The sequence below is a fragment of the Netta rufina genome, assembly GCF_964035555.1.
Source record: "Netta rufina genome assembly, chromosome: 3".
Lineage (NCBI taxonomy): Eukaryota > Metazoa > Chordata > Aves > Anseriformes > Anatidae > Netta > Netta rufina.
The window spans coordinates 119,830,279-119,858,253 of record NC_140125.1 but is presented as its reverse complement, the minus strand read 5'-3'; the positions used below and the strand labels follow the sequence as shown (position 1 = coordinate 119,858,253).

General features: G+C 44.5%; 1 protein-coding gene across 1 annotated transcript; it reads right to left on the bottom strand.

Moving 5' to 3' along the window:
* Window positions 1-9: 9 nt before the first annotated feature.
* FBXO16 (F-box protein 16) lies at window positions 10-27,975 on the bottom strand (the record flags this gene model as incomplete). The annotated part of the gene is made up of 8 exons (XM_084284361.1): window positions 10-77; window positions 2,167-2,386; window positions 6,504-6,609; window positions 12,839-13,044; window positions 13,881-14,045; window positions 15,215-15,421; window positions 22,846-22,881; window positions 27,880-27,975. 8 exons carry the CDS (start codon window positions 27,973-27,975, stop codon window positions 10-12), a joined length of 1,104 nt encoding a protein of 367 aa, XP_084140487.1.

The following is a 27,975-nucleotide window of genomic DNA, read 5'->3' as shown; positions in this document are numbered from 1 at the left end:
GATCCTCCCTTACTCTGTATCAGATCCTTGGGTTGACGGAGGAATACGCCAGGGCTGAGCCTCAAACAGAGGAGATGCTAGATGAAGGTGAAAAAAAAAAACATGAGAATCAGACATTAATTTAGCCAGAGATTTCACATTCTGAATATATAGGTATATAGTACCTCAAATACTTTTACAAATCTGGATTGAACGGTTTGTTTCCTTTCATTAATTCATTAAAGAGAAAATAATCGTGTCAAAACATCTTTACTTCTCCTGCCCACCTTTCTGACAATCTGCAAACATGGCCCATGGATCACTAGCTAAAGCTGGTAAGCTTACCTTGGGAAAAACCTGGCAGAGATCACAAGGCCCTGGAGAGGTCAATGAAGAAATTAAGACAGGATCTTTCTCTCTCTCTCTGGTACAAAAAAATACGTAGCTTTGTCTAGCAAATTGCCCCTAATCCAAACGCAATCCATCAGGGGTAATTTACCTTGGTAGTTTCCATGCTACAGCAACAGTGGTGGTAGGTGGCTCACGTATTTATCCAAGCACCTGTTCCCTGCTGTCTGAAGCATTTCCCTTGTTCACAGTTTTAAAATTTGTTATGGAGAAGGTGCTGAATGCAGCAGAGGTCAGGCAGGATGCTGCACATCCCTGCACGCTCCCTTCTCCATCCACCTGGACTCGCTCGTAGCCACTGGGTAGCCACTTCCCCGCAGGAGCTCCCCTCACTCCATCCCCCACATCCTCTCTGACAGCCCCAAACCACATCTTAGCAGTTGCAGATCGCTTCACAAGCAATAGAGGCTGCAGAAACACACTTCCCAGTGCCTCCCGGTGGGAGCCGAGCGCCGCATTCCTGGGAGGCCACAGCAGCGCTGCCAGACCAGCAGAAATTCCCTGGACTGACTGGAACAACCAATAATGCAGCCAAGCCCAGAGCCTACGCATAACTCTTAGTGACTTGGCCCCAGTCCCATGTGGAGCCTTCCTCAGGCTCTGTCCGTGCGGTGCTACGTCAGGATGAGGGCCCTAGATAACAGGAACTTTGTGGTGGAAACTTCTTAGGAGGGACTGAAACCTTCTACCCTCATCTTGATGCTTTCCTCTCTTGGCTTTTCTAGCCAGGATGCATTTTTGTGAAGCTTCCTACATGGATCAGTGCTTTCCTTGGGCCTCATCACAGTCATCCCAGTGCCCTTATCTGTGTTTAAATCCCTTCTTTCATCTGCCACAGAAGGAGTTGCCCCCTCATGGGGGCTATAGGCGATGCACCTGCTCCATCATCTTTCCCCTTGGTGGGGAAATAAGAGCTATCCTCTTATTCTACCCCTATGTTCTCTTTGAAAATCCTAAACAGTTTCACATCAGAGGTCTCTTTTCCTTTGTTCACTCCAGGTTCTTTATCCACTAGCCTTGTGCGATTAAAAATCACCAGGGTTCAGCCTGCAGCCCTTACGTGGACAAAGCCCTTGTGAACTAAGGGGACTTTTACCAAAATCTGCAAAAATCTGTCTGCTTCTGAAGGATACCAAATGCTTTCCCAGCAGGCTGCAGGCACTGAGGGCCTTAGAGACATGCTGGGTATATCAAGAGGTGAGGTCTGGATGAATAGCATCGAGAATCTACATTGAATTTAGGAAACCTTGGACTGAAATGGCAAAAAAAAAAAGAGAAAACAATTTTGATGGTGTCAGTCTGCCTCCTTATTTTTGGAAGGCACTCACAGATCAGCTGTTTTCTCAGCTGTTGTCTCCCTGCAGTTGATTTGCTTTACCCCCTAATTTTCTGAATGTTCGGTACCAGTTCCTCCTGGCGTCTGTCCAGGGCCTGGCAGAGCTCATGGACTTTGGGCTGAGCCCTGCTGCCACTTATGCTCTAAGATCTCGTATTCCACCACTGAATATTAGTGAGTCAAACCCATGTGAAGCCCATGCCAGTGTTCAATATCATGACAGAAGGTGGATCTAGCAAGTGCTAGGTATGAAGCGAGACGATTTTAGCCATATGTTCTCTTCTGAGGCAGCAAATCACCATCAGCTGGATTCCCACCACCCAGAACCACTGCCTCCTCCTTCACCTACAGCAATGTACTGCCAGCACCACCTCTGTGCACAAAATCTGGCTATCAGCGATCTCTGAAATCAGCTTCTGCCCAGGACAGGGCGGCATACTAACGTGTAGACCTGGCGTTCGTCCTGGTGAAGCCTTTCTTTCCTCTCTCACGTGGCTTTGGAGCTCGAACAGGCGCTGGCCGAATCCCGGCGTTCCACTGGGAGCTCTGGGCCAGAGTCTTTGCTGCTGCTTTAGGGGGCAGGTTCCCAGCTGACTGGTGAGTGGCCCAGCTGGGACGGACTGGTGGTTTGGGAACAGGCTCGAGATCTGCAGTAAGTGACAGCTAGGAAGAGAAGGCAATAAGTGTTGTATTATCCTAACAGTCTCAGAGGGACTGAAAACGTTGGAGACTTGAAAACTTGAATCTATAAATGCTACTCATAACGATGAGACAAGCATATCTTCCTGCAGTGACCTGTGTTCTGTTAAAAGCTTACCTTAAGGACAAAAAGATCCAATTAGAAATTGATGCTAGCAGAGCTAAAGCCACGTTAATTGGTTCTCAACATTAACTCGTATCTTAATGCACAAAATTTCCCCTGTGCATACGGCTGTGGCTGATCCCAGTCTTGCTTTCTCACAGTTTGAATTCTCATAGTGTAAAGGATAAAGTTTATTTTAAAATACTGTTCAATAAGCATTTTAATATGCAGAAGTTCAGCAAAAATAAAACCTTAGTGACACAGTGACTGTTTTTTTCCTTGAAAAAGATCCCAAATATCCAAAAAAACACAGGCTGTGCATACCAACAGCTCTGGCTTTTTTTAACTGCAGCAAATTATTTGGTAATAATAGTGAACAAACACCACCAAAACCAGACATCGACATAGAAACTCATTAAAAAGCAATACGGGCAGATAGTCTGCTGTGAAACTAGAGTCCACAGTGAAATGGTTGGGCAGAAAAGTCGATGCTGTTCTGCAGTTCCTGACCATCTCTTTCCCCTTTCCATTATTTGAACTGGCAGCAGGGGCAGATAATATGGTGCTTCGTGTCTAATTGTCTAGTAATAAATAAGCAACCCAGCAACTTCTGAATATCAGCCTGAGGAAAGGCCAGGGATTATGCAACTGGCTAAAATATGCCAGGTTCTTTGCAGTAGTTGATGTGTAACAGAGAGGTGGTGTAATATAAGCAGCTGCAGCTTTTCTGTCCTAGTGAGGAAAGCACAACGCCACAGAAGCAGTCCATATCTGACCGTACCTTGCTTTTCAGCTCCTGTGTCTTTGGTGGTTCAGTTTTAGAGTTTATAGGGACAGATGGGTAGAGTGTCAAAGCCAGGCTATGCCTTTAAAATTAGAGTGACATATACAAGCTGGGTTTGAATTCCAGACATTACACTGAGCTATTTTCACTCTCAGGGGTAGTCCCACGTAGTTCAACAGGATTTCTTGGATGAATCAGTAAAATTCAAAATCAGGTTTGCAGAATAAAGGTGGTATAAATGTACACTGGACCGGATCGTGTTGCATTGCCAAGAGCTCTGGATCTTCATGTGGGATATACCCACACAGAATATAGATGTGATCCATCCTCAAAACACCAACTCCCTCTCTATATGTCATAGGATAATTTATTCCTCACTTCAAATGCTGCAATCTTATTACCTTAGGCAGTGAGGCAAGAATGACTGATCCTGTCAAAAAAAAATGTTATTTAGTATGCACTAAAAATAAGTCAGTAATTCAAGAACAGCTGTGAGGGTGGAGCAGTGTCTCCAACAGAACCAAGCAGGCAGGCTGAAAGGCAAAACCAGCCCCTAATTGCTGACATTGCAGTCATTTGCAAAGCTGTCAAAAGCATCAACCTGCTGGATTTTTACCTTCCTCGTAAAGTGTCTGTGAATTTTGACATTTGAAGGGGATGTGCCATCAAGCTGCCTCTTTTGCTGAGAGCTGCAGAAAACTCTTTATCGGAAGTCCTTCAGGGAAGAGAGCCTGGGTAAAGAACACTGATGTGGCAGCAGTGACACCTGTGAAGGGACCTTTGGGGTCAGAACGAAGGAATCACAGCAGGGCAGCACAGCTCCGTGCCAGAAGGAACAGGAGGGATGAAACAGTGGCCCAAAACACAGCCATGTGCTTCATGCCTGGCCTGCTAAAAGCCCAAATGAGTCACTGAACCCGTAGCATGCTTCACTTTTCTTTGTTTGATACTGGGACAGCAGCTGCTGAAGGCAATGGAAGCATCAAGGTGGTACAGACGAGCCTCAAAGCCTCGATCCAAAAAAGTGCTTAAAGAGATAATTAACAATGAAACTGTACTTACCTGTAGTGTAAGGCATTTCCCTGCGTAAGGACAGAGCAGGCATTCCCACCCCACTGTGGAGATGGGGAGGTGCATGGACATTCCTATGAAAGTGGCCCTTCATTCAGACACCTAATTAACTCAATTTATTGTAATGCACCATTTAAGGTAATTTAGGTAATTTACTTTAATTTATTGTAAATGAAGTGTGAGTCTGGTCACATTTTCTGCTACTGTTTCCATGATTACTAATAAACTCCAAAACCCCACAAGTTTACCAGGAGGAGACTTCATTCACCATATGCAAACCTGGAGCCAGTGGAGGTAATTCCAGGAGTCAGGTCATCACCTTAATTACACGTTTCTTCTATTTTGGTGCGTTGTTGTTTAGTCTCCTGAGCTTAGAGCTCCATATAATAGCCCTTTTACATCTTCATTGTCAGCTGTAATATACTTTATTCTCATCTACTTTCTACCCTTGAATCATTGATCTATTTAAGAGCTTCATTTTAATTTGACTTGATGTTTGCTTGCTTGGGGCGCTTATTCTTTCATCGTATTCTATTCTTCTTCCAAGGATTTACTAAAAGATTTGAGTATTAAGCTGCCTTACTTGGAATTGATTAAGTAAGAGACTTTTCACAGGTCTTCATTTCAACAAGATTCTCCAGTGCTACCCTAATAATGAATGGAAATTAATTTTGGATGATTCCCAGTGAGTTATACACATTCTTCTATGCATCAGCCTACTGTAACCTAACTTTTATTGTCCAGTAGTGTTGTAATCATTAATGGCCAGTGTAACAGCAGGATTATACTTTGTGATTACATGGAGGATAAGAAACACGGCCCTTGTGCTGAAATTTGCACAGCTCAAAGCAAATACAAGTGTATTTTCAATGTAAAGGTCTTGGAAGGAGTGATGCAGCACAGACTACGCCAGATTTTTAACACAAAAAGAAGCCAGTGCTTCCAAGGTTACACAAAATAAAGACATGGAGCTCGCTTAACCCTGGGTTAGGCTGTCCTAACTTGCCTAAAAAACTCCCACTGGCTTTATGCAGGAGGGTTTGGACCTGATGTTGGGAATGAGACTAGGTGCTTGTGCCCTCCTGATTGGGGGCTGTGGGTTAAATAACTTACAAGTTCCTAAACTCTAGGGAAAGAAAATCAAACTCATCTCTTTCTACCCTGAACTAAGATTCTTTCACTTCTGTACTGACAATAAAACAGCTTTAAATTTGAAATGAGAAGCCATGGTGGAATGAAACTCTGTAAGGGCCCTCTGATCTAAGGGCTACAGAGGAAGCCATTGGAGAATGGAAGCTGTAAGACACAGGCTGAATAACTTTAATTATATTTTCTGTTCTTTAACACCGGCTGAATCCCTATCCTAAGCAGTATTTGGGTCAGGAGAATGCCTCTCAATCTCAGGAGACAATGCCTCTCTTTTATGTAAACCTTCTTTAGCTCAACTCACATGCGTTCCCTTGGCTTTCATTGCTTGGGAAACATGCTTCCAGGTCTGCAAAAACCCCCGATACGCTTGTGAGCACATCTTTCTTCTGGCAGCTATTTGCTGCCATATCTACAAAAGCTTAGGGCCATGACGCTTTCTGGAAGCCTGACTTCCCCAGACTCCTTTCATGTGAGGATGCCCTATTTTACCCGCAACGAGCACAATGAATCCTCAGTGCTAAGACCTTCAGGCTGCTTGCTCAGGCTCAGCCCAATGAACAAAGCATAAACTAACTTCAGACTGCAGCAATCAAAAGTCGTGAGCACAGAAGAGCAGCTCTGGGGAAAGATGTGAGCGTCGTAACCGATCCAGGGCTTTGTAGGGCATGGAAACTGGTTGTCAGGATACTGAGCAGCAAGCAAAGCGAGGGAGGAGCAGATAACCAGATCACTGCCTGCACACAGACAGTTGCTGTCTCTTTTTTCCCACTGAAAGCAGATGGACTGTGTCTAGGCTGCAGCGAGGCATTGCCCCTGGAGCAGCCAGACGTGGTATGCTTTGTGTCCTCCTTATGCCTCTATCGGAGCAAAGTTTTGCAGTTAGCGAAGTTCAGTAAATGCCCTGAGCTAAAATATTCCTGGGTGTAACTGACACTGGACCCCAGCTGATATAATTACAAGCCTGTGATACTTACCAGTGATTTTGCCTTCCGGAGCTTATTAGATCCACGACCTGCTCGCTTTTTTTTCTCAGCTGCCTGCCGGCTGAGGTCTGGGGTCTCTCCTCCTCCCTTCTTTCTCCTGCAGAGCAAAACCGAATAGTATTAACAAGTGCTCTGGAGTTGGTTCCCTGGGGTTGAGAAGAAGAAAATCCCTTATGATATGCCACCCAAAAAGACATGGCTTAAGCTAATACATTTTATCTTGTACCTGGAGCAGACCAAGAGCGCACAGTCAGTTGTGGCTCAGGGAAGAGTGGTAACTTGCTTTTTTTTTTTTTTAAAGTTATGATAACTTCACAGCACTCAAATGCATGTCCTTAGCTTGAGACTTACGGATTTAAGCTAAATCCACAGAAACTGTTACATCAGCTTAAGGGAATTCACAGAAAGGGAAGTTTCACTAAATCATTTTTAGAATTTTCAGCTAAGTCCATAAGGTTAGAGGACTGCCTCCCAAGTTATTCATCGTTTTTCAGCCAAATATTTTTTCTTGTATATGTATATAAATTTATTTGGAGCTATTATTAAACTTAATATAATTAACTGATAGAACAGGAATATTCCAGAGTGTGAAAATTAAGTGAAGTACACCAGATTAGGGCTAGTTGTCATGTTATTTCAATATCAGGAGTAAAATTAGTACTATGAGAAAATTTTTTCAGGAACTCAGGTTTGCTTGGACAGTGTTTGTTTCCCTTCCACGTTCAAACTCTGCATATCACAGGTAACTTTACAGAAGTAGTAAATTTAAAGCAGTGACTCTGTGCTCTCTGGGTTCATCTCCCAGCTCCATCACCAGCATCTCTGGGCTCCTGGAAAGCAAGCTAGAAAGCACATTGTGAAAAAAAAATATATATAATTTTACAGGGTGGAAGCAGACTCTAAAAGCAACACATCCTAAAAAAAAAAAGGGCCACACCACGTCACATGCACGTCCTCCCAAGCAGCCAACACCACTACATGTCTGCTGTTCACCAGTCCCAGACCAGCTGCAGATCAAGAGCCACAAAGACGAACCAGCCAAATTAGTTCAAATAGCAAATTGAGGAAAATTACCATCTCTTGATAAACACTTCACTAACAGCCAAGAGAGAAAATTCAACCCAAAATATTGTTCTAGGGAATGATCTGCTCGACTTTAGATAGAAACAGTGCCTTGCCAGAAGGAGTTAGCACATGGAATGATCTCTCCCTGTTACAACTGGGAGCATTGGAAGAGGTAAAGGAATGGCTTTGACTCCGCTCTTTAGAGTCCAGTGACAGCATTGCATGAGCCTGTTCACTCAGAAAACTGGAAAAATGACCTATTTTTGCGGAGATAAAATACCAATAACCTGTCAAACCTGAGCTTCTGGTCGTAAATTAAGACACTGAGCTCTACTGCTGTATTCTAACGTCCATGCCCGTGGTGGCAGAGCATCCCTCTGCAGCAGGTCCTCACCACGATCTCACTCCCAGGTCAGGAAAATAAGGAAAATAAGCAGTGAGGATGAGTTTCTCAGCCCTGCAAGAGAAGACGGTGTCAGAGCTGAGCTGGGAACTCCAGGTCTCACTCCCAGTGCTGAACTCGGTGTTTCTCACCCCACTTTTCTCTCTCAAGGAACGTTTTAAATTCCCACGAGCCTAAGGTTTTACATTCCCACAAGAGAGTGGCGGGCTGGCTATTCAGAGCCATGAAAAGCGAGAGGCAGGCGTGAGGGTTCAGAAGAGCGGTGAGACAGCGTGCCCTTCGCACGCAAACCAGCCCCTTTTTGTCAGCAACTGGGCCTAGGCTGCTGACGGAACAATTACTGAACGTAATTATTTTCTCGTTGGGTAAACACTCCAGTACAATATGCAACTGTTTTTAGAGCCGGCCTATGCCCATAAATTATCCGACTGAATTAACGCTGGCTCCTAGGAGCCAGGGCTGGTTGGAGGAGGGGGGAAGGAGCTTTCCTTTTGGTCGAGCTGCTGTCACGAGGAGGAGCAGGGCTCTTTCTTGAAGCACAAGGACACAATCTTGGCGAGGGTCCAGCGCTGGGCTGGAAGCAGCATTCATTAGTCATGATAAAGTGGGAGGCAGGGCTTTTTGATTTATCGGCACCGAGCGGCACACCACCAGATGCCTTCCAGCAGAACCGTACGTGCACGGCCGGAAAGAAACCCCCCTCCTGGTCCTTTTTAGGCAAGTCGGGGTCCCAGAGGGAGTTTTATAACTTGGTCCCACAGCGCAGATAAAAACGCTTCACTTCACCTTCACAATATTGCTCTGTGCTCCTGAAGAGACAAATCCATCCTTGCTGGTCTCGATTCTGTTTGCGTTGAACCTGGGCAGTTCAGGCTGAGAACAAAACAGACCTAAAAGAATTCACCTTCATGATAAATTGCTCGCATACGTGCAGCAACACTGAAAGCCGCTGCTATAATTCTGCCGAGTGATTTTGATAAACCCTTCCAGGCAATTTGTAATTCTACCCGTCTGTATCTCTCCTCTATCTCCTCGCCACTCCCTCGACTACGCATCTGCTCATCGCTGAGCTTAATTTCACTGCTCAGTGACTCTGAAGCTTTTCCCACACTTCCCCATCTAAAGCAAATAAACTTTCAGTGAACATCCTCCAAGATTGCTGTCCCAGCTCCTTCAAAGTAGCTCCTGAGTGTCGTTTTGTTTTTATAGTATGAGCTCAATGCCTTTCAGAGCAAGCAGCAAAAAAAAATCCATCCGAACAAGATTCAATTATCAACCAGATTGCAAATGAAGCCCGTTCTGCTGTCCTTCCGGCACTACCCAGCAGTATTTCTTCTTCACAGCGGTGTGAGGCACCAGCACTGGCCAGGCCAAGCCCTCACCCCAATGCTCTACAGAAATCTATTTATTTGTTTTTCAAAGGTAAACGCCCGATTATGGTCTTAAAAGCCAAAGAACACATTTGAGGTCTTATGTGCCAAAGCACATATTTTGTGTCACATCTTTTAGGACTTCCTTTGACTTCACTCTCTTGCAAAACTGAAAATTGAGCGTAGCTCGGTACGCCTCCCGTGTTTCACTTTGGCTAAGCAAGGCCAAGTTCTCTGCCACGGATTCACAGCAGAGTAGTTCTGATATTGCTGAGGAAGGGAGCTTGCAGCTAATGATTCCTCTGTAAAGATCAACAAAGAAACAGATGGCGACCCTGCCCTTGAAATGACAGCATTTTGGCTGTCGGACACCCTGTTATGATGAACAGGAGGGCTCTCTCCTCTCTTTGGACCAGAAAGCAAGCATAGAGAGATGTCCGGCTCAGAGAAGATTTCAGGCAGTTTCAGAAGCCAGGAGAAAAAAATATATATATATTTTTTGTTACCTCTTAAATTCTGCAAAATTTAACCTGACATTAGGCAGATTAACTTTGATCCAAAGAAGTGGCCAGTGACTAGTCTCACACACTGCTTTGATGATGGCGTCAGGTATGCCTTTGATGTAATCGTGTTTGTTCACAAGGACTTTTCGACAAGTCCCTTTTTCCTCCACAGAGCAGAACTCAAATGGAAAGAATGGTTTTTTGCTCATCGCTCTCCAGCCAACCTGCAGGCCAACAGAAGCTCCCTCTTGTCCTCTCTTGGCTGTCACGTTGGCTGTCTGCTGCTTTTCTGCTGCTTCTGCTGTGTCTTTTTATGCATGCTTGTGACCTGCCTCAAGAAAATAATAGCTCCTGCCTGTGTGCATTCAAACTGCAGCAAAAGTCATTTCCTCTCCCAGACTACCACTGCAAAACCCTATATTATGGGAAATCAACCCTATTGTTTTAGGAATCTCATTTTACATAGATTTCACTACTTCTGACATTCACTTTACATGAAGAGTGGATGTTATGCCCTTGAGCTCCAAGAATTCGTCTAATCTGAACAATAACTACACCTCACACAGCCTAGGGGGGCAGAGATTTTTATCTCGCCTCTCGGTTCTGCTTTACAACCCTGTACGCTGGTCAGGCAGGGTCTGCCTGAGCCTGCAGGCTGCAGTAAGGTGGCTCAGCTTGCGTTACGCTCCCTCATTCAGGCAACTAGATACTCACGGAGCATTGCCTTCAGCAATCCAGAACCAAGCCTGGCATCACGGAGGGGCACGCTGACCACGTTGCCACTGTCAGGCAGCCAAGAGGTGCCCAAGCTGCCCCTTAGTGGCCACTGTCACCTCCAGCAGATGCCCACGCTTGGGGACAGCACAAACTGGCATTACGACACGCCATGGGGTCCCCAGGCTGCTGCCTGAAGGTAAAGGATGGAGGACACAGAGATTTAGTGGAAGGACATCTGGGAAGGGGCTGCAGAGCACAGAAAAGAAGCACCAGAACATCTTCAGGTAGCTGGGTCAGCACCTGGAACGGCACACCCGTATTGCTGAATGAGAGTCATTACAGACAAGGCTACACACTAGCAATTACTTTCAGCTTAAGTGATATTAAAGGGAGATCCTCGATAAACAAGTAAATCTTGTAGAATTCATTTTTTTTTTTCTCCTTGCGATAATCCCCAGTAATTATGGATAAACGCCAGATTTGCTAGATCACCCGGCATTAAAATATTCTCCACTGCGTGCATGGATAGAAGCTCAAATCTCACTTAGGAGAAGAAAACAGTCGGCGTGCTTACTGTATCATTAGCAAATCAATCATTTGCATATGGTCGTCAGCTGCATCTGCAGCCCCGTGCTGGAAAAAGTGACTTTTAAACGCTTCAAACAGGGGCTGTCCCTTTTTTGATGCTCAGCCACGACCAGCGCCAGGGAGCCCCAAACCTCACATATGCCCTTGGAAAAAGCGACGTGGAAACACTTAGCACAGATGAAAAATAACACCAGTACCATCATTTGCAACAAGAGGCATTTGGGCAAAAATATTTAGTTCAACGCCTCAAAGAACCCTACCTAAAATGGCACTAGAGTTTGGAAACATACCACAGAAAGAGGGTGAGGTGGAAACTGGAATGCTCTTTGAAGTGCTGCAGTATCCGAGGACCAGGGGACGCGGATTAAAAAATGATTCATAAAAGACTTTAGCTCAGGCACTGGGAACTTTGTGGAACACCCCGGAGGAGCGGTGGGTCCAGCAAAGTTAATCGCATTGAGAAAGAACCCGTGCAAGTGCGCTGCTGCTGAGCCAAATACTCAGCAGGCTGGGGTAATTCAGAGCTCGATTGTTCCTGTGCACAGGGCTAATCTCAGCTCTATCGGTTATTTACTTACTGTACAGTCTGGATACTTGTGCTGTGGATTAATTCGTTCCCAAGGTTTTTGTTGGCACGGTGAAGAGGAATGTCCTCCTCGCTGCACTTTTGGTTGGGTGAGAATCTGGGCAGACCTTCTCACGGGGACTCGCATGGGAAGGAGGCAATGGTCAAGCTAATCCATCACCTCTAAACCTGGCTCAGATTTATGATAACTTTACCACAATTTCATGAGTTACTACACGTCAGCTGAACTGAGGTAACTGCTGTGAGCATGCCCATGAAAAAATGAGAGGTGGCAGAGACTTAAATGAGAAATGGGCCAAATCCTGCACGCAGACAACTCCCACAGCCTCCTTGCTATTGCTGCTGCCAGTGCTTGTTAACACACAGAAATCCGACCACAAACCTGAGATTCTGAAAATATCCTCCACCAGATGTGTCAAAGGAAACCATGGGATGGCCCGGACACAAGTGAATGTGCAAAGTTATGCTTTGGGTCAGAAAAGCCTTTCTTTTGCCAGTTGCTGACCAGGTAATTCTGGAAGCCTAAGAACTGATGGATATAGGTAGTCTACCCCATGCAGTGTAGACACAAACACTACTCATTACTTAAATATTATATAATATATATACACACATGGATACTCTTTTACCTGCACCCCTTTTAAACATCTAAATCTCTTTTCAGCCAGAAGATCCTTGAACTAACAGAATTATATTTTACCACAATTAATTCATTCTTCCTCTTCTGTGCAGGAACTGCATATTCCTCCCATCCTTGCAGCTTTGTTTAAAAATTCTTGAACAAACTGTTGTCCTGATTCTTCCCATTAAGCTGTGTGATTTCCCCAGGGGTTACAGCCTGTTTTATAGGCAGACTCTAACAAGCTCTGCAAATGCTCTGCGCCGAAAGGACACAAAACTAATGCAGCTGCGACTACAAGAGGACCAAGATCAATAAGAGAAAAGGGAAAAGGGCAGCACTGCGTGCTAGCTTGGGTTTGCAACCAGGCTGCTGAACTAAAACGCTTCCAGGCAGCTTGGAGCACAGGCAGAGGGAGCTTGCAAAGGACGTGGACATACTCTGTTATCACAGACAAAAGGGAAAAGACTCTTACGCCTGCCTAGCCTGCTCGATGGGATCGTAGTTGTCGAGGTAGTTGAATCGGATGGTGTCTGTAGGATGCCTGTCTGAAGAACGCCACGGCGGGAGCTCTTTCTTCTCCTTGTTTGTCCTCCTTCCTAGCACAGGAGGTTTTGCCTCCGGGATGTTGCTTCTCACCGGTTGCACATCAATAACTACAAACTCATCCTTTGGAGGAGTCTAATAAAAGACATGAAAAGAAGAAAATACATTTTTATCCTACAATAAAAATCAGATTTATTTTGCCTAACTTTAGACTTGTGAGAATGGGGCATTAACTCAAAATTAGTCCCTCCAGGCTCCGTTTTGGTCACCGGGCAGAAATTGGGGCCCAGACAGTGCATGTGATTGTCCATGTCCTGAACACTGTATTTAGATGAGCTGAGCTGTATTTGAGATGTGTTGGCTTGATCCACTGACTACAGAAACAGCCTGCGGGGGAATTTGGTTAGAATTAGAGATCTGAGTTTTGAATTCAGGGCAGAGACTCCTACCCTCACAGCCTCACAAGCCAGGCATCCAGATCAACGAATCTCAGCAGAAAGCAATGGCTATGGAGTGATGCTCCACCCTCCCAGAAGGGCCCTGCCACGTTTGAAAAAGACAGAATGGGAACAACATCAAAGGCTGCAACAGGCAGATTGTGTGCTTTTGTTCCTTTTCACCAGCTAGACTGATTGTGAAACTTCACCAGGGGTCATGTTGGGCACCCCACTGTTGCTTATCAGATCGAGACAGCCTATCATATGTTCTAAAACCTGGGGAAGAAGAGAAGGGAACACCCTGAAAGGATAGGAGGAGAGAGAGACCTTCATGATTGCTTCTCTCCTCACCAGTGAGATTTTCACTTCCCCCCGACCTGGGATGGATGAAGGGAAAACAGAGCACATGGTAACACATGGGTTTAGATTCTAATTTAAAATTGTGTGTCTTCCTTTTTACGAATGGGAGACCAGAGAAAGTTAAAGAGTTAGGAACTCTGCCAGCCCCGAATTTCCCCCCTGGTAGGAATATACCTTTGGTCTTGTAACATGCAGCTCTTTCACCATCTCGATGTAATGTTTCTTCCAGATTCCTTGCTCAAAGGGGGTTGGAGAGAAGTTGATGTACCAGCCAAAGCGCAGGCACTTCAGCATCCAGAGCTGATCCAGTTCAGACAGGTACTTCCAGTGCCAGCTCACCTGCGGGTGCCCAGTAACCACGGGTAAGAGTAGACCAACACCTCGGGGTTTCAAGCATCCAAGTTTATATCTAGAGACTTATCTCCTGTGGATGCAGCTCCCCTGTGTCCTTAAACCAGTACAATTCTTCAGCACCATTTATCCTTCATTTAAACCCAAATTCGAGGTCTTTCCTCATGATGTGCTCATGTGTGTTGGCTGAACTCCAGTGTAGAGCCAAATACTCGAAAAATCACTGGCCAAGAGGAAAGACTTCAGCTTATCTGGAGCAACTTCCTGCATTTGTTTGCTCAATACACACACAGATGTTGGAATAAACCCTTTATTACTTTCTACTGACAAAACCAGAAAAATATCCTAACCTATCTGCTCCCTGCCTGGCAATGAATACTGAGAATTTTGTCTACATAAAATATGATCTGCTGGAGAAAGAAACTAAAGCAAGTTTTAAACAAGCTGAGATTTCGACATATTAGTATTATATTACAGAGTGCTATGGTAGTGCTTTAACCTTAAGCTTTAGTGCTTTTTTTTTTAGATATTGCTGTCACCAATATCTAAGCTTATTCATTCATAACTACCTTGGGTGTCACTTTAAGGCATGAAAGCCATTTCTGGAGTCTTAGCAGACTGAATCCCTAGACACTATGCTCAAAAGCACATTGATAACTTCTCTGCTTCTCCACAGCCAGCACTTTACCTTCAAGCATTTTAAAGGATCCGTTTTTCACTGTTTTTCTTAAAGCATCGTATGCACTTCATGGGGCAATACTTTTAAAAGCAACCAATGGTTCTGTGAACAGTATGAAGTATTTTAAAAGAACATGGTTTTCAGAAAGTGCCAGGCCTCCTCCTTGGGAACAATCAGCCTTGTAAATTGACACACGTTAAATGCCTAAGAGCAGAACACCCCAAATTACTCTTCCCTTTCATAAGCCTCAGCCAATCTGGTTTAATTTAGGGTGTTGCCCTAAATTGGGGAAGTGTTGCCTCCAATCTCACACAAGTGCCACTAAGCATATGGCACCAGGTTGCAAGGTCAGAAAGCATTCTTGCATTATTCAGGACAGCACTGGCACATCTTTATAGTAGATTAGTGCTGTTTCTTTCTTTATTTTTTTAATCTACCTTGACCTTTCTGAACCTTAGTATGTGTTGGCTTCTTTTACCTGTGCACATCGACAGAGGCTCCGTGGGTCCAGGAAGGAAAAGATGTATAAAGACAGCACCCTGGGGAGCCTGGTGGTGAAATCTAGAGCTTCGGTGGGAACTCGATCCTGTAGCTGCTTGGCACAGAATTTCTGCTGTGACAGGGAGCAGCGTTCCAACAGGTCCACCAGGATCTTCCGCCTCTGACCATCTGTCCACTTGTCAAACTGAAAAAGGAGTTTCAGGTTCTGAGAAACCGGAGATTCAGCTTGGTAAAATAAAGCACACATGTAAGGCAAGGGAAAAGTGCATAAGCAGCAGCTTCTGGTGACTCACTCAATAGCGAAGCACGTAGGAACTGGGAACAAATGGAAAAGCTACATTAAAAGAAACTCTGAAGCCACATAACGTATGATTTATAATCCTCAAAGGATCCCAGATGGCCTAGTCCAGGACACACTCATGCTCACAAGACTCCTGGGACCAGTTCTGAGACTTGGTTTCACTCATGAAAAGAAGGAGGCTCAGATGGGTGTTTACAGGATTGGTCCTAAGCTGACTGCTGCTTCTTTGTCTATCCTGACTTCTATGGCCCCCACTATTGCAGGGTTTGGGAGCCCAACAATTTGTAAAGCATTTATTCTCACACAGGAGAATAATGTGAGCCTTACAGAGAACTGGAGCAAAGAGAAACCAGATCAATTGCCAGCATCTCACAAGGAAAATCCGCGGTGCAGATCCAGCAGCACAGTAAAAGAGATTTTTCCAGGCATTTCTGTGCCTAGGTCAGACGCCTAAAGAGGAGGATTAAAATGGTTGGACTTCGCTGTAGGAAGGAGCGAGCACTTGGGTAACCAGGCGAACACGTCTCGTTGATGCAACGGCACCAGCGGGACGCAGAGCGGGGCAGAGCTGTGTAAACAGGGTGGGAGCAACGGTGGCGGTAGCCGGTGTTTAGCCTGTGTTGATAGCAGGGGCTGGAAAGGGCCCCGTCAGCAGGAATCTGCTGGGAGGAGACTGACCTCATCGCCACAATCTGTGCAATCTGCCTCAAAACCTGCAGGAGCAGTCCTGGCTGCGAGGGTGCCAGCAGGAAGGGAGTCTCAGGGGACCATTTCGGCAGCATCCACGGGGCAGCAAATGGCATGGTAAAGGTCCTCTTCCAGAGGTGAAATGCAGATTTTAGGTGAAATCCCGCTTCATCCAGCTTCCTAGCAGCTTCTTGAATCAGGATCAGCAGCAAGACAAACTCACCTTCCTTACAAAGGGCAAGTTCCTAAAGTGCTGGGCCTGTCTGGGGAGCTTTCCCCTGCTGGTTCCTTCTCTTCTCGCCCATACCCATAACGCACGCTCGTCTTTCTGTTTCCTGAAGCCAGCTTTCCACAACCAACTATTGGCTCTCCACGGGTCAAATCCCAGTAATTTCTGCATTTAACCTCAGGGGTATTTAAAGAACTTATTGAAACGTGACCTCCACAAATTAAAAATAATAATAATTTTTTTAAAAGTGCGTCTCTTCGTATATATATAAGCATAATATATATAATATATATAAAATATATAATAAATATAATATATAATATATATAATATTCAATTATACATATATAATTGAACAATTTATCCAGCTCCCTATATATAATCTTCTATATATGAAGATTCATATATATATATATATGAGAAGAGCTGAGTAAATTGTTTAATGCCCAATGCCCTTCCCTTTCATCTCCTCTCCGAACATTTTTCCCTTTCACTTACATCCCTTTCTTTCCCTTTCAAAACAAACCAGACCCCAGACATTTCGATCTTTTTTCCTCTGCTTCCCCACCAAAAAACCATGGCCAAGTGGTGAACTAGCAAAATTATGGTCTAAAATAGACTGTGCAGGTGAAAAGTAGCTGAGAAGTCATTTGTTTCCAGATCATTTTAGTGAACCCTTTGTTTCTTTATTTCTATTTTCTTATTTATTTCTATTTTCTTATTTATTTCTATTTTATGTATTTAATTCCAGTATTGGACAATAAACTATAAGAAGTAAATAGCTCTTCTCTTCCTTGCAGGCACCTCTACAGGACCTTGAAGTAGGTCGGCAAGGACAAGATCTCAGCAATTCCTGAGATCCCGGAGACAAAAGCCAAGAAGAGAGCTCCCAAATGCCCGTGCCTTTTCCTACACAAACTGACAGGGAATTAAGGAATACACCCTTTCCCTCCCATCCCTATTTTGCATATAACTTTCACCTCTAATGAGGTTCAGCAGTGCAAAAACTGACGCAGGACTTTGGGATCCGGCACTGGGAGCCACGTCCCCTGAGACCACCCCACCAGACCAAGGTGCACCAGGGGGCACAGAGAGGGTCTGGACACAAAGGGTTTTTTTCTCTAGCATGGTGAACTCCTCGTTCCTGACCACAGCTACATCCTCTTCTCATTAAAACAATCTGCAAACACCAGCTTGCAGATAAATTTCTCCCATATATGATCGAGAGGCGGGGGTAACTGGCTCATCACTCCCACACCGAGAGGTGAAGCGAACCGATCAAAGCAAATGTAGCTTCTCTTTCAAAGGGGCTCAATATTTGCTTCTGGTTAACTCTTCCCAGCCAGCCACGGCTTTGCAACGAAGCAATTCCTTCCAGCATCCTCCTCCCGAGCTCCCAGCACGAGGTTTGACCCCCTTCAGAGCAGCGTCACGCCACCGGCACGGGGCCGCGCGGCTTCTCCAGGCGCTGGGCAGCAGCCAGGTAGCTCAGCAGGCAGAATTTGTCTCTTTTCCAGCATTCACAAGCACGTCCCCATCCCACGTTTGGGCAATCCAACCTGTCAGACTGGATTCCCCTTCTCAAGGCTGCGCCTTCCCCAGCCACAGCAGTCGGGAGAGGTTTTCCCTCGCTGTGCCTTTCCCCCAGCCCCGGCGAACAATGGCTCTCCCCGGGGACAGAAGGCTCCGCTGGCCACCACACCGGTCCTGCGATCGGTTTACAATTAATCCCTGAGTGCACACACACAAATGATGAGGCCTGACACGAAGGGGGCGAGCCCGGGAGCTCGGTGTGAAGAACAGAAGCTCTGTTGCTTAACCTAAAGAGGCCCCTCTCCTCTAGAAGACCGGTTGTTGTACTGGAAAGGGGACATAATCCTGCCTCCCAGCCAGCATATCAGCATGAGTTCGCAGGGTTACAATCACCTGGCATCTCCTCCTGGTCCTGAACACACTGAGAAGAGAAGGGACAAAGCAGGCAGGCACCTGGGATCCACCCAGTACACGGGTCCAGCCAGCAAAACCCTAAACATCGCTGCTGCCGAGTGACTCCTTGTCAGGAATTCAGATCTGTTCCTTTTTTTGCTTTCACTGCTACGCTTTGAAACCCAAACCTGAAATTTTGGAGGAGGAGACTCCCAGGAAGGCTGCCTGGAGAACACCAGTTCAGCTGAGCAGCCACCACTGCTGCCTCTACCCCAGTTAATAAATGTGCCTGGGACCATTTTCTAGCGATGACACCAAGAGGCAGGCGATGCACATGTCCACACCGTCATGCTCTCACCCTTCCCAACAAGGTGGCTGAATCCACCCTGCTCTTTTGGCACGGTTCCTGGCTGAGGCTGATGTCCAAACCTTGTCTGAACGATGCCTGGAAGAGCACTACTGGCCCAGGCCAGAACCGTGCCAGGGAGCGTGCTGACAATTTCATGGTGTGGATGAGCGAGTTCCAGGACCTGGGAACATTCAGACGCGCTGTATATAAATTACTACGACAAGATGTAGCCCACAGGGTGAGTTGAATCATTGTCTGGGCTCCCTGACTTGTCGACATCTCATTTGGCTTTAGCGGAAGCTGAGATGCTCAGATCACCTGGAGACACTTCAGCTTTAGGTGTCTTAATCTACAAGTTCAACCCCAGCCTCGTTGTCAACATATTAACCCGGGTGTCAGCACGATAGCGTGAAGCATTAAGGTAGAGCAAAATGCTTTTATGTATTGTAAATTAATGGGAGGAATTTTTGGCTTGCGGTATTGAAAGAGAGCAGAAAGGGAGGCTGAGAGGGAGCACGTCAAGGCATCTGCCCCAGGTGCGATATAGAATAGCAGCTGGAATAAAACAGAAGAAACCAGCAGAGAAATGTTAACCCTTTCCCAGTGCGATCGTCAAAAGGGTTTCAGCCGAAAGACAGCAGCGTAATTTATCCTTAATATTTTTTCTGGAAAGTATAGGGGTTAAGGATTTAGTGCGACAGAAATTCAGCAGAAATGCCTCCCCTAAGATCAAAGCCTGAAAATACTTAAGGATGGGAAGAGCTACGTAGGACAGGCTGCCTGCTGCCACCACGCACTACCACTGCTTCCACGTTGTGCAGCAGCAATACCCTGATGAGTTGAGAGCAACCTGAGCCAGCCAAAAAATTGTACAGGGTCCCATCGTACGTCTTGAATGCTGCAGGTGACAGCACAGCCAGTCCCACACCCTCTGGGGCTGCCCAGCCAGGCAGAAGCAGAGAAAAGAAATCCCTTCAGGTCACGCAGTTCATTGTTCCTCAGCCTGTGTTTTAGGGACCATAATAGGTTGGGAGACATCAAAGGCGTTCTGTGAGGCAACTGCATAGAAATAACAAAAGGAAAACACACACACAGAGTCCCTGAATGCATGCAAATAAAATGAGGAGGAATAAAACAAACAATAAACTTAGAGCATTTAATCTAATCTTTTTTTTTTTTTGGCTGGCTGTAAAGGTTCACCACTCTGGCAATGCTGCACAAGGAAACTGTTCTGCTTTCCCAGAAGGTTAGATGGTCCTTCAGTTTAAAAAGGTTTAGAAACACTGCATTAGTTCATCTCCTACTGCAAGGCACCCTACCCAGACCATTCCTGACAAGTGTTTGTCTAACCTTTTCTCAAAAGATTCCAGCACTGGAGATTTCCACCCAAAACCCCCAAGACAAGTTCTTCAGGCAGTAAATTACCTGCAGATTTTGCTGGTGTCTAAATCGTATCTCAATAATTGTGATTCCAGCCCATTTCTTGTCCTACCCAATGTGAACACGGAGATCAGATTATTCCCATCCTCTTTGTGGGGAGCTTTTATGTGTTATTGGCAAGATGTTATCACATCTTTTATCCGTCTTCCCTAGAGTGAACAGATCATTTTCAAATTTTCTGGACCTAAGAACATTCTCACCTATGACTCGTTTGCAGAAGCATCTCCAACTGGTCCTCAGCTTTCTTAAAATGCGCTGAACAGCACTGGGCATAGCTCTGCCTTCCAGACAGCCCTTTGGGATATTCCCTTTTTTTACAATTATAGGACAGTCATAAACTTGTCAACTCAAACTTGTATTCAGTTTGTGATGCATCATAATTCCCAACAATTTTTATGCAGAATTGCTGCATAATCGAGTTTTCTCATATCTGCAGTTTTTGTAAATGTCATTCTTACGTGTAGCGTTTTTCACTTGTCCTCATCAAATTGCAAATCATTTCACTTTGAATTCTGATCTGCAAAGTTCATGAAATCTCTCCAAGCCTGATATCACCTGCAAATCAGTGTGTCCTTTCCATTTCATCACCAAAAATACTGAACCGTTCTAGATTCAGAACAGACTTCAGCCTCCCAGTTTCCTAAGAAATCATTTGTAACAACACTGAATGTGGATTTCCAGCCATACAAACCCACCCTTCAGCAGCTGCATCCAGTCCAAACTTCCTGAGAGCGCTACAAGAAGGCCATGTGTATCAGTGGAAAAAGTCCTGCCAAGAGCACTGTGATTTCTGGACAAAGTTTCTCCCAAACTCCGAGTGCCCTAGGCTTTGCATACCACATATCATAATGCCAGAGGCTTTGAAGGGAGTTAAGAAGAGCTTTTGTGCTTTCCACACCCTTTTCATTGGCATGATGGATGGCAGAAGCACAAGGAGAATTAACTCTGAAGGAACATGATGAGAAATACTGATCGAGTGACATGGAAGGGTCAGGTATTTAACCTTTCAGAAGATGTTTTCACACTCTTTGTTGCATTTGGGGGAAGGTTGTTTCCAGATCTGGGCTCTTTCAGAGGGGGTTGCAATGAAAACATTCTTGCATTTTTGCCAGCGTACATCCCATGGGCATTTTAAAGCATCCACCAATTTTCAAGAAACAGGTTTTAGGTCTGTCAGTTACTATCATGTTAAAAGGTGGTTTTTGCACAATAATCATTCAATTATTTTGTTTTCTTAGTTTCCATGAAATCCCTTGTTATCAAAATGCATGCAAGTCAACAAATTATGGAAAGCACATTTCCTATAAAGATGAATAATTCTTATGAGGTTAAAATGTCTACAAAAGCCAGTTCATTTGCAAAATAAATTCCACATGAGTGACCTACTGGGCATAAAGAATAAACACCACAGTTCAAGTAAAGTAACTGTGCAAAAACTCTTTATCAAAGAGTGCTGATAAGGAACATCATTTCTATACTTCATAGAACCATAGAATCATACAACGGCTTGGGTTGGAAGAGACCTTAAAGATCATCTCGTTCCAACTAGATTTCCTTTTAGCTTTTGTATGGTACGTGACTACACACCTGGTTCTTTGGTTCCTTTTATTAAGATGTGCATAGGGCTCAACCATACAGTTACTACTGAGCCCCTTTTAATACATTCACTGATTTATTGCAATAAACTCACTGAGTCTGTGTTACACCCTTCATAGGAGACTAAGAAGATTACAGCTGCTTTCTCATAAAGGTCTTTATAGAGGTTTTGCATCATAAAAGAAAAAGCACAACGTGATATTTCAGGTGTGAGCTTAGGACTAAGGCAAATATTGTGCCACTGCGCGCTTTGCCATCAGGTTCCCAGGTGGGTCTCTTAGAGCTGTTTTCCTTTAAAGCTGCCAGCTACAACTCCCTTCATGGGCTACAGAAAGAAACAGGCATCTCTAGAGGGCTGTTCTTTCATCCTACATTAAGTGAGATGAATTACCCTCTGGAAGCACTGCTTTCTTTCTCTCTGTTGACTGTACATGGAGCCTGCGATGACCAGACCAGCCAGGCTTAAATATCTATGTCTCAGACATGCACACTCGGCCAGAGAAAACCCATCCAAAATGCCAACCTCACAGGAATTTGTGGCTGGGGCAGACAAATCTGATCTCAAGTCTCTCTCTGCCCCATTTTTTCATCAAAAACAGGGTGACAGCACTTTCCTGTCTCACATAGGAGTTGTGAAGATAATGACAGTGAGAGATTGCGAGATGCTCAGTGATTACAGCATTAGGAGCCCTATGTGTGCACTTAGTAGATAACATGTCATTTATTACCAGCTTTAAAGACTTGCTAGCAGGCAACGGCAATATCTAAACATCCAGTATCCTCTCTGAAGACTTCACAGGCTTTTCCCAGGGCTTCTTATCCCATTTCAGATCATTTTGAAAATGAAATATGATTTCCCAAGTTCAGAACTTACAGAAATAAGGCACCGAGGAAATTTAGACCTTTACCTTCATCAAAAGTACAGCAGTCACAGCTCACTTGCACACCTACATGTGGAAAATGAACCCTTTTTTCTAAACAGGTTATGTTATACACTCTCATTATGGTAATCTCCTAATTAATTCTAATTAATTCAGAAACCCAACTGTATTGAAATATAAATTTAAAGGGAAAAGTTTACCCATTTTCCAAGCAGGGCTCTTCTTTCTTCAAATACCTATAAAACACAAAGACACAAACAAAAATGAATACTTTAAGAGGATTCAGCATTTCTGAAGAAAAAATACAGCTTGAAAAAACATTTGTGTGACCTACAAAATATAAACAGAATCACAGAATGGGTGAGGTTGGAAGGAATTTGTGGAGATCAGTTAGTCCAAAGTCCCTGCTGGGTGAACAGAAACAGACTGCTCAGGGCTCCATCCAGCTGGGTTTTGAACATCTTCTTAGATGAAAGCTCCACAGTCTCTCTGGGCAACTTGTTCCTGTGTGTGACCACCCTCATGGCAAAAAAAAAAAAAATAATTCTATGTTTAATGGAGTTTCCTGTATTTCAATTCAAAAAGTGGCCATTGGCCCTTGTCCTTTCCCTGGATGATACCAAGAAGAGCCTGGTCCACGCCATCCAAGTCATTAATGAAATGATCATTTAAATGATCCTGACCCCAGTGTGTAAATCCCTGATGTACTCCGCCAGGGACTGGCTTCCAGCTGGCTTTTGTGCTGCTGATCCAATCCCTCTGAGGACAGTAAATCATTTTTCAGTCCACCCCACTGTCTATTTTTCTAGTCCACACTTTGTCAGCTTGCCTGGGGAGATGTTATGGGAGACAGCATAGAAAATCTCATTAAAAGTCTGAAAATCAACCAGTCTTCCTGGACCTCTCTTCTCTCCAGGACCCTATCCCAAGCAATTCTATCAAGCAGATCACTGAAGAGGCCAAGGTCTGCTCTCCTCATGTCCTGGGTTGTGCTCCTGCTGTTCGCTTTGTTCTTTCCTCTTGGCATCCTGAACTCCATCATGTCTTTGTCACTGCAGCCAAGAGTGCCCCTGACCTTCATATCCCCAACCAGTCCTTCCTTGTTTATAAGAATGAGGTCCAGCAGAGCATCTTTCCTTGTTTCCTTGATGACCTGTGTGAGGCAGTTACCATCAATGTGCTTCTGAAACCTCCTGGGCTGTCTGTATTCTGCAGCATTGCCCTGACAGCAGCTGTCAGGGTGGTTCAAGTTCCCCTGTAGACCAGGACCTGTGACCATGAAGCTTCTTCCAGTTGTCTAAGGAAGGCTCCACCTGCATCTTCTTGGTCTTTGTCACCTCTACAGCCTGGTTATTGTCAAAGGTTCTTTTCACTGTAGGATACTCCTGAAGGTTCAAGGGCTATGTGAGTACACCTACCAAGGACTGCTCCAGCAGACTGGCTGCAGTGTGCTGCCTCACTTCTCCTCTCTTCTTTGCAGCTCACCCTAGCACTCTGCCCTCTTGAGCATACAGTGACTTGTGGTGTCTCTTGTGCTTTGCTGAGACCAGAAGCTGTGCTTCCTAGATCTTTATTTTAGAGATTTCAGTTCTCCTGAGTTGGAGATGTTGGGTGACTGAAAGCTCCTAGAATGGACACAACGTGAGTAGCTATCATACAGCCCTGGCAATGGCTTCGATCTTCATGCAGTGACACTGGTAGGAGTAAGAGTAAGCCCAGTCTTTATGGCTCATGCTGTGCCTAGGCACTTTACAGTGACAACTAACAAGAAGGATGATTGGTATCAAAATACAGCGAAGGACTTGTGATGTTGACCTTTATCCATAGGGAGCTAGACCTGAAAGCACCAGCACGTGGCTTCCCACTACCACAAAACTGCCTTTACGCTCGGGATTGTGACCTGGCAAGTGAGGAAATGTTGTAGATGTGTTTTCTTTCCAGAAGACAGATCAAAGAGAAAAAAGCCCAGCTTATAACTGCACATAAAAACAGCTATTAACCGCAACTAGAAAACACGCTTGATCATTATAAACTCCAAACATGTTATTGCTTTGACAGCCTGCAAAGAAGGTTCCTGCAGAGAAAGACATTATCAGTGCTGATGTCTGGTACAGCAGTTGTCAGCGTTAGCTCTGTCTCTCTCAGCAGGAGTGTCTCTCGTGAGGGGTGGAAAATGACATTTCTTTTATTTGCATGTTGACAGTTATTATTTGCTTATTATTTGCTTCATTTGCATGTGGGACACTTGGCAAAGTTGAAAAACAACAACAACAACAACAAAACACTCTAACAAGCTGAACTTGGAAAAGGATTTGCCACAAGCAAGTGATGAATAGTCAAAGATGTAAGTTTTGGGTTGGATAACTCCAGCGAAGCAGTGAGCTATTTATATAACTGAAAGCAATGTTAATGGCCTTTGATCAAAGAAAGACACGTATTTGCTTTCAGCATTCTTGGAGATACATCTGAAGCCAACTTTGTCAGAAAGTTCTGCCTACTCCAGGCACTTGGAAGCATTAATTAGCAATAGAATGGCCCCAAATTGGTATAATCATCCACTGACTTAATCAAGACCATGTTTACTGTCCTCTCCTCCAAACCCTACAAGTTATACCCATACTGTACCTAAGCTGGCTGGCCTTGGATGCAGCCTAAGGCCTAGACTGCTCCCAAGACCTTCCATCTCACATCCGTGTCTTCAGGTAGTTTAAAATAAGCTCAAGTTCAAGGCTGCCTGGCAAATCCCTCCAGCCATTGCTGCAAATGCCACTGGGGACTCTTCTACCCCACTGCTAGAAGGGAAATCATCTCTTGACTTCCAGTCCTTCCTTAAAGGCAGGTCTGACACTGAAGTCCGCCCGGTTTTGCTGAGGGTGAGCAGCCTGCCCTGTCTCCTATCTTTACTACATCCTTAGCTGTAGCACACCCTTGGCATATCTAAGACTCCATCTCTGGTTTTCTGACCATGAATGTTGCATAATTCATCATTTCCTAATTCTGGCTTCTTGACTTCAGTCTGTCCCTGATGGAGCTCCTGGCTTTAAAGCAATCGTGCCTGCCCACGGCCCAGTAGTAACACCCTGGTCGTGCTCTGATAGCTGCTGTAAGGGCAGAAAAACATAGATGGAGGCTACAACATTCAGGATGTACAACTGGAAGGAAAGATCTTGGGTCCTGCTACCAACGCAGACAAGTACACTCTTGAGAATATTTAAAAATACAGGGAAACACGCAGGAACCACTGATAGAGAACCCCACAGATTAACCAAAATTAGTAAGGTAGCAAATTTATGCCACTATCTGTTATTGGATCTTCTCCTAGCAACAATTTAGATGGAGCTTAAGTGCTACTGCTTCAGATCAGCTCTAAATTCTCACCACTGCTGTCACTCATTTCCTATTCAACTAACAAGTACTTCTCTTAAGCATCTCTTCTGTCTATGCTTTTATCTTCTCATTGTTTTTCACATACCTTCTATCTATAAACTCTTTTCTCCCTTCACACTTTGCCTTCACTCGAGTGCAAAAATGAGCAGAGACGTATGAAAATGGCACCTTCTCACTCCCTGGCTCCTTATATATACTGATTGAATTATCTCCCAATTTCAGCTGTCAGCAATATTTTTGTTTTCTGCTCAGTCGGTAGAGCCAGCACTGAGAGTAGTAGCACAGTGATAAATGAAGAAGAGTTTCAAGCAGGTCAGTGCTATAAAACTTGGATCAGAAACAAGTAAAGAAGTTTTATCACAAAGTTCATCACTGACCACAGGTAGTAGGAGGTAGGTTCTTTCCTATCTGGAACACCATTAAGGGCTGGAGTACACAACACTCCAAGATGAGCTTCTAAAAGTTTGGCTGCAGCCAAATGCAACATCACACTGCCTAAGGAGCAGAGGAGGAAGAAGCTGGGAAAGGGCAGTTTTACCCACGCACTCACTGCTAGTCAAATCACACTTTATTGCACAGTGATGTACGTCTGTAAAAATGTGTCTTAAAGAGTGTAGGAAACAGACATTAAAATGATTCAAAGGCGGGAGAATCTGCCAGATTGAGAAAACTTCAAAGAGCTCAATCTGTTTAGTTTATCAAAAAAAGATCAAGTGTTGGCTTGAAGCAGAGTAAAAGTACTTCCACAAGGAAAAAAATGCTGGTTACAAAAGAGTTTAATAAGCTAGCAGAGGAAGATTTAAATGATGGAAGCTAATGCTACAGGTATTCAGACAAGAGACAAGGTTTAATCTTTTAATGGTGTGGAGGATTAACAATGAGAAAAGAAACTGAGGGAAGTGATGAAATTTTCATTTTGTGATAATCCAAAGGTACACTGGATACCCTCACGGAAGATATATTTTAGCCAAATTCAAGTTGGTGAGCTCCAGACAGGGAGAACTGTGTGAAACAAGGGACTGAGAAATCCAGGAAGTCATACCATGTGATGTAATGGCCCACTCGGGATTAAATTCGGTGAATCATCAACAGAAATTGAAACTGAATTCTGAGGGAGGAATATGCTCCTGCTGACACATGAGACGTTAGCAGATCCCAGATATAGTATGCCGAGTGGGAGACTAGGAAATGCATCTCATTATTTATAAATTGTGTGCATCATTTCAGCTAACAAAATATCAGTTTGGCCTCATCACTGCCAGGCAGAGCAGAGGAGACAGGGCGTGGGTACTAAGATCTCTCCTACAAACTGAGCTGGAGCACGTTGGCCACTCAGACACTTGCACTGACACTCAGTTTGCTCTGGGGTTAAACTGAAGTCTTCTGAGGCAGAAAAAGAACAATTTAGCAACTTTCACTAAGAAATGAATACACGTTTGTTTGTTTAAAAACAATTGTTGGGCAAAATACTTCTGTGCTTTAAAAAATATATGTTAGAGCTTTCAGTTTTTACATAACATATGATATATATCATAAAGACTATGTATGCTATATATATATATATATATGGATGTGTAATGGTAAAAATCTTTAAGTTCTTATTCCATTATTCATGACCTACACAGCCAAAATCGTAAGTTATTTTTTTCTGAGACTTGAGAATTTGTCAAGTGAAACAGAATTTGCTTCAGGATTTGCAAATATTCAAGACCCAACTGGAAAAGGTCCTGAGCAAATCCTCTAGCTCACTCTGCCTTGAGGGATTTGCCTAGGTCATCACCAGAAGCCCTTTGCAAACTCAACAGTTCTGTGATTCCATGAATCCAACCCATTGGCATGGAACTTGCCTTGTCATTCATGAGTTGATGGTTCAGTGGAGTCCACGTGCTCATCTTGGTTTGTAGCTTGGGGCCGTCCATGTTTCTAGGAGGTGCAAACGCCAT